Raw genomic sequence first — 6,881 nt, forward strand, 5'->3', positions numbered from 1 at the left:
CTTTTGATATTTCACCTGTGAGGCTGGAGTCATGTTTTCAGAATCAGCTTCAGTGGCCAGATATGTGTTCACATACGAGGAATTTGACTCCGGTCTCATATTGTTCTCGATGTGCATACACAGAAGAAGCATAAAGAAAACAGCTCAACAAACAACAGAACACACACCATAAACTAAAACATTTGTACACAGAGAACCAATAGTGTAATGAGGTGAAAAAGGTGCTGGAATAAATATTTTGTGCAGGTGTTCTTATGAACATTTTCTGTACTACAACTACAATTACTACTAGTACTACTCTACTGTACTTTTTGTGTTGTCCAAACTAATAAATCGTGATTCATATTTTGATTTCATGGAGTTATGCTGTTTGTGACCATATACTGTATATAAAAAAGAAGGAGACCCAGTAAAATGATTAGACTGTAAAAGTACAGTGCAGTAGTACTAGTAGTAGTAATTGTAGTTGTAGTGTAGAAAATGTACATAATAACACCTGCACTATGCCTCAGTACACTAATGTTTATGGCGTGTGCTTGTGTGTGTGTGTGTGTGTGTGTGTGTGTGTGTGTGTGTGTGTGTGTGTGTGTGTGTGTGTGTGAGAATGTGTTCTTCTGTAGTCTGTTGTGCTGTTTTGTTTATGCTTGTTCTGTGTATGTACATCGAGAACAATGTAAGACGAGAGTTGTATGCATGTTTAGTGTACACATACCTGGCCTTAGAAGCTGATTCTGAAAACATGACTCACGCCTCACAGACGAAAAGTCAAAAGTAAAAAGTCATAAAGTCGAGATAAATTGAAGATGTGGCGATAATTTTACACTCAATGATCCTCAAACATCTCAGCAAACACACAGCCTTATACTGTATTTGTATTGAACTTGAAACAATTTGTCAGTTCATCAGTTAGACAAAGTAATTAATCCGCATCTATACTCTGTTTTTTGTGATTCGACTGACCACTTTATTAGGTACAGCTGTGAAAACTAATGGATGTACACAGTCTAGGGAATAAACAAAAGACTCCGAGGACACGTGAGTGATAAACGAATCGTTCATTTCTGCTCCACAGCCCAGTGGCCCAGTTATAACGTGACAAATGAACGACTCAAATCCAGAGACCCAAAGTTATATAGAGTCGCAAACTAATCATTTCTGTTTCCTGTGCTGACTGAGCCCATGCAGCTGCAGTGTGATGGGTGAACATGAGAGTCCAAGACCATTCATGCATGCGCGAAGATGAACGAATCGCTCACGAGACTTGTCATTACTCCTGAGTCATATAAACGATTAGTTGACTGTGAACGACTACACTAATTGTGACTAATTGTGTGCTAGTGTTTCTAGCAGGACATTCAGGGAGGGGGAAGCTGGTACCTAAGTGTTTGTCTCTCTGGGTGTCTATACTGTCAGCTCTTTCACCTGTTCGAGCGTTGAAGTCCCCACAGATCAAAACATTTCCCATGGTTTATTAATGGTTAATTTCCCTCTCAAGAACAGAAAAAAAAAATGTATTACTGTAATGGACTGGTTGAGTATTGATTTATGACATATAATCAGGCCTCCTGAATCTCTGCTTTGGGTTATTGTGGGATTTTTTGATGGATTAATAATCTCAGTGTAGCCGTGAGGACGACCAGTGTAAACGTTTTTTCTGCACCATGTCTCCTGTTAAACTATGATGTCAGTCTTTTAACTCTCTATTAAAATTTGAATTTCTGCTTTTTAAACCAAAAGCTGATCTCAGACCTTGAATGTTCCAACATGTTACTGTAAACAATTTCCTCTCTAAGTGTAATACGTTCAAAAATAAGACAAACAAATGTAAAAAAGATGAAAATAATGTAGTAAGTGAATTAATAAAATATTAAACTGAGTGAGTGAAATACCGTCAGAGGAGATCCAATTGTCTTTATACTACAATTAATTTAAAAATATATACATTATGGTATTTTTTTATTTTCATCTTTTATTAATGTTTTGTCGTCTTTCACCTCATCGTGTCTAATAATTTGTTTCAGTATTTTCAGCTGGTGTAGATTTCAAATGTTTTTTTATGAGCGGTGACTACTCATTTCCCCAAAATCGAGAACAGAAACCCATCATGTAACAAGTTCCTGTTTCAAAATTAAACCCAGATAGATCCTGACGATGACGATGGAAGTCGACTCTGCCGCGTGTCTGGTGGTCTGGAGTTTTCTCTGGATGTTATCTCCTGCAGGAGGAGGTGAGTGAAGCGTTTACCTCAGAGATACAGACACACCGATAAGGTCAGAGCGTCCAGAACCTTTGTACTGAATTAGAAAAGAAGAAAAGTCTGAGTTACTCAACCAGACAAGAAGGGGAAGTGGATTTTACAGTACAGACATGTCAAGTGCTGCCTGCAGTGACTATATTCAAGACAAAAAGCTCAAGGTTAAAGTGGACGTGAATTCGTAGTTTCATTGTGGGTAGCCTAATACATGTTTACATATTAAACTGAATTTAATTAATTTAATTGAATTTCGGGGAATTTGAATTCTTGGCTGTTGTTATATTAGAGGACTCTTGTTTATCCTGTTTTCTGCATCCCAAAAATCACAAGGCTGATATGCTGATAGGCTGATATGCTGCCACCTGTTTGTTTGGAGGATGAAACTGTTGAACATTGCACCTTTAAATGGTAATGTTTATATATTAATTAGAAAGAAGTAATCTATCATTGATGTGACAAAAACTTACTAAGAGTAAATCAATGTGGTGAGCAGGGATGAATAGATTTTAGAAAAATTATTCTACAGGAGAATAAATATTTCAAAGCGATGCAGAGTTCCTGAGAGCTTCACTGCACTATAGTCCATTGTGCTGCCACACCACAAGACCAGAGCAGGTTTTTCTCCCAAGCTCTTAACTCTAATTCATTCTCAGCTCTGCTCCACTGCTGATAGTTTATTTCTGATTACCATTTTTCACAATTGATTCTTTATTAATGTATATTATCTGCTATGTAGCAGACGGGAGTTACAAAACTCAATTTCACTCTATGACTTGTTATATTGTGACAATAAACCTACCTAAAGATAAAAGTGTTGTTTGTACCTGATGTGTTGCAGATGCTGAGGTGTCCTGTGTTTTTATGGAGAGCTGCATCTTACCGTGCAGCTTCCAGGGCGGCACTGATGCAGTCATCCACTGGACTCTGGTGACAGCTGGAGACATTCCTGTCCACTCCTACTACCACAACCGAGACCAGCTGGGACACCAGGGACAGAGCTTCAGAGGCAGGACATCACTGTTCAAGGACCAGATCTCCAGAGGAAACGCCTCGCTCCAGCTGACTGGGGTCCAGGTTCAGGACCAGGGAAGATACAAGTGCTACACCAGCACCATCAGAGGCAACAAGGAGTCATTTATCAACCTACAAGTGGACGGTACGAGAAACACACAGTAGATACACAAAACCATCAACTTGTGGTTGCTCAGAAATAACCCTGGGCTCCTTTGTGACCTCATTGACAATTAAGGTTACACACTTTGCTCTCGGAGTGATCTTTGTTGGTCAACCAACAGATGGCAGCAGTGGTCTTTAGTTTCTTTTTCCAGCCTGAAGACCACCAACAACTCTTTTTCTGAGATCCTGAAAGCAAAAGGTTCACATGCTTTTGCCACTCTCAGATTTGCAATATTGGATAATTTTCCTCAATGAATAATGGACCTGGTATAATGTGTTTTTCTCATTTGTTAAACTGGGTCCTCTAACTAATTAACTTTTAGTGAATTCATTTGTACACAGCATCAAGATCTCTGTTTTTGCAGCTCCGGTCCATAAAGTCGACATGGAGCAGGAAGAAAACAGGATCACCTGCAGCTCAGAGGGGATCTACCCTGAGCCTGAACTCACCTGGTCCACCAGACCTCCGTCCAACGTGGCCTTCAAGAACACAACCAGAGTCCAGCAGACTGAACAGCTGCTCTACAACATCAACAGCTCTCTGATACTTTCAGACAGGGTTACTGATCTGGTCTACAGCTGCACCGTCAGCACTCGCAGCAACAGGAGGAGAGCCACTTTGAGGGAACTGAGTGAGTATTACGTCTAATCTGTCAACTAAACCAATAAACCAGGTTGGTATCTGCACTGATATGAAAGATTCCTGCAACAACACAACAACAAACTACTGTAAGAAGAGATTTTATTCACAAGTGTTTGGATCTGTTTATTTATCTTTTGTTTTGTGTTGTATATTTCCAGCTTCTCTCGATGGTTCCAGCTCTGACACAACAATCCCCTGCTCTGCCTCAAACACTTCCCTTCTGAACTTCAGCCTCGTCTGGAGATTCAACCACAGTCGGATCATCCTGAACCGGACCAGGACCAGCGTCCCCTACACAGTCTCAGAGGAGTGGAGGCAGCAGGTGAAGGGTGTGTCTGAGTCAGGCAGCCTCACACTACAAGACTTGTCTTTGAAACAGGAGGGGATATACACCTGTGAACTCAGCGATGACGAGGAGACAAACATAACCAACACCCTGCTGAGGATAAAAGGTGACATCAAGTCTGAATGAGTAAAAACTGTTTCGGTCATTTAAACTATCAGCATAAAATCTGAGGTTTAACATTTGGGCAGAGTTTCCACCGGGGTATGTGCAGATGAACTACTGTAGGTCAAACTGCTGAAAAACTTGATGCTGGTTCTGATAGAAAGGTGTCACACAGTGCATCACAGTTTGTTGTTTATGAGGCCTGTCAAACCGACACTGAAGGTGTGATTCCCACCTGATAATATGAACATATTTGTAACGGTGGGAGACAGAACGGACCCAAACGCAACGCTGAGGGTAGAAAAAGAGGTTTATTGAGGAAAAGGGGGTTCGAGGCGAGGGCGGGAGGAAGGAGGGGGAGAGGCAGACAAGGACACGGGGAACCGAGAAGCTGGAGGAACGGAGGGCACTTAGGCTGGAGGCTTGAGGGAGGCTGGCAAACGGACAGGAGAGGGTGCGGAGACTGGGGTCCAGGCGGGGTGCGAGAGGAGAAGCTGGAGGGCGTCGTGGAGGCAGGCGAGCGAGCCCGGCTGGCCGAGCTGGGAGGCAGAGGTGAGTGAACCTGGCGGGGAGAAACAGAGAGACAGGGTTAGTAGGCAATGAGGACGTGAAGCAAAAGGAATTTTAGAAAAAGCCAGAACGAAGCGGCGACACCAGGTCAGGAGCTGCGACGATCAAGCGAGGATGGAGTGGAAAGCCGGGGTAGATATACTGGCTGTGATGAGGCTGATGGCTGGCAGGTGCGGCGGCTGGGGATGGAGGTAAACGAGGTGCAGGTGTGGGTAGCCAGCCGGGCTCCGGAGCAGAGAGAGAGAGAACACACACACACAGAGAGAGAGAGAGAGAGAGAGAGAGAGAGAGAGAGAGAGAGAGAGAGAGAGAGAGAGAGAGAGAGAGAGGGGGCGAGGGCGAGGGCACAGGAGAAACCAGAATGTGAGGGAAAGGAGAAACAGGCCACTCACCGACAGCCGGGCTGCCACCGCGACAATATTAGCATTATTAACAGACTGCAACCTCACAGGTTGATGCTACAGGAATTATCAGTCAGTCCACTTGTGGAAGTTTGGTTAGTGGAAAGTTCAATAAACTGAATCTTTTTCTGTTTCAGGGAGTCAAACTGGTGTCACACGTGTTAATGAAGGTTTGGTGGTTGGAGCCATTTTGTTTGTAGTTCTAGCAGCAGGACTTGTTGTGCTGTACTACAAAAATAAAAAGGTAAAAAACACATTCTGCCTTCACCTGCTAATTATTTATTGTGTATGTTTGTACTGATGATGATGATGTGTTTTATAAATTTTAGAGCATTATAGCCTACATTATTATTATTAATAGTATCATTTTAACTTTTGTACTCTAATTGGTGTCCATTTCTGTTTAATAATAAAAATGTTCTTAATGTTCTTAACTTTCTTATCTGGCCCAAGTCTTGATTTTTGAACAGATGATGATGATGATGTGTGTTGGACAAAGAGAGGAAGAAGACTAGACAAGGTACTGTGAAACCTTATAGTAAGTATATATACTGAATACAGAAAAGTTCTTTCACAATCAGTTGACATTTACAGGTGCTGGTCATATAATTAGAATATCATCAAAAAGTTTATTTATTTCAGTAATTCCATTCAAAAAGTGAAACTTGTATAATGTATTCATTCATTCCACACAGACTGATATATTTCAAGAGTTCATTCCTTTTAATTTTGATGATTATAACCGACAACTAATGAAAACCCCAAAATCAGCATCTCAGAAAATTGGAATATTGTGAAAAGGTTCAATATTGAAGACACATGGTGCCACACTCTAATCAGCTAATTACCTCAAAATACCTGCAAAGGCCTTTAAATGGTCTCTCAGTCTAGTTCTGTAGGCTACACAATCATGGGGAAGACTGCTGACTTGACAGCTGTCCAAAAGACGATCATTGACACCTTGCACAAGGAGGGCAAGACGCAAAAGGTCATTGCTAAAGAGGCTGGCTGTTCACAGAGCTCTGTGTCCAAGCACATTAATAGAGAGGCGAAGGGAAGGAAAGATGTGGTAGAAAAAAGTGTACAAGCAATAGGGATAACCGCACCCTGGAGAGGATTGTGAAACAAAACCCACAAAAATGTGGGGGAGATTCACAAAGAGTGGACTGCAGCTGGAGTCAGTGCTTCAAGAACCACCACGCACAGACGTATGCAAGACATGGGTTTAAGCTGTCGCATTCCTTGTGTCAAGCCACTCTTGAACAAGACACAGCGTCAGAAGCGTCTCACCTGGGCTAAAGACAAAAAGGACTGGACTGCTGCTGAGTGGTCCAAAGTTATGTTCTCTGATGAAAGTAAATTTTGCATTTTATTAGGAAATCAAGGTCC

General features: G+C 41.9%; 1 protein-coding gene and 1 long non-coding RNA gene across 4 annotated transcripts; one reads left to right on the plus strand and one right to left on the minus strand.

Annotated features, from left to right (window-relative positions):
- Nucleotides 1–1,371: 1,371 nt before the first annotated feature.
- Nucleotides 1,372–3,638, minus strand: LOC123965130. Its single transcript, XR_006823629.1, has 3 exons — nucleotides 3,513–3,638; nucleotides 3,135–3,397; nucleotides 1,372–2,294 (listed from the first exon to the last, which is right to left on the minus strand). It is a non-coding gene; the product is annotated as an uncharacterized LOC123965130 (long non-coding RNA).
- On the plus strand, nucleotides 2,134–6,022 carry LOC123965129 (CD276 antigen-like). Of its 3 annotated transcripts, none has more exons than XM_046041694.1 (6): nucleotides 2,134–2,227; nucleotides 3,093–3,410; nucleotides 3,796–4,062; nucleotides 4,232–4,525; nucleotides 5,630–5,736; nucleotides 5,963–6,022. In XM_046041694.1, exons 1-6 carry the CDS (start codon nucleotides 2,152–2,154, stop codon nucleotides 6,005–6,007), a joined length of 1,107 nt encoding a protein of 368 aa, XP_045897650.1. In that variant the 5' UTR covers nucleotides 2,134–2,151; the 3' UTR covers nucleotides 6,008–6,022. The 3 variants fall into 3 exon arrangements, with proteins under 3 accessions (XP_045897650.1, XP_045897651.1, XP_045897649.1); XM_046041695.1 differs by having other exon boundaries at nucleotides 5,946–6,014; XM_046041693.1 differs by lacking the exon at nucleotides 5,963–6,022 and having other exon boundaries at nucleotides 5,630–5,952.
- The last annotated feature ends 859 nt before the right edge of the window (nucleotides 6,023–6,881 follow it).

This window comes from Micropterus dolomieu, unplaced genomic scaffold, assembly GCF_021292245.1.
Source record: "Micropterus dolomieu isolate WLL.071019.BEF.003 ecotype Adirondacks unplaced genomic scaffold, ASM2129224v1 contig_8730, whole genome shotgun sequence".
In the NCBI taxonomy this organism is placed as follows: domain Eukaryota; kingdom Metazoa; phylum Chordata; class Actinopteri; order Centrarchiformes; family Centrarchidae; genus Micropterus; species Micropterus dolomieu.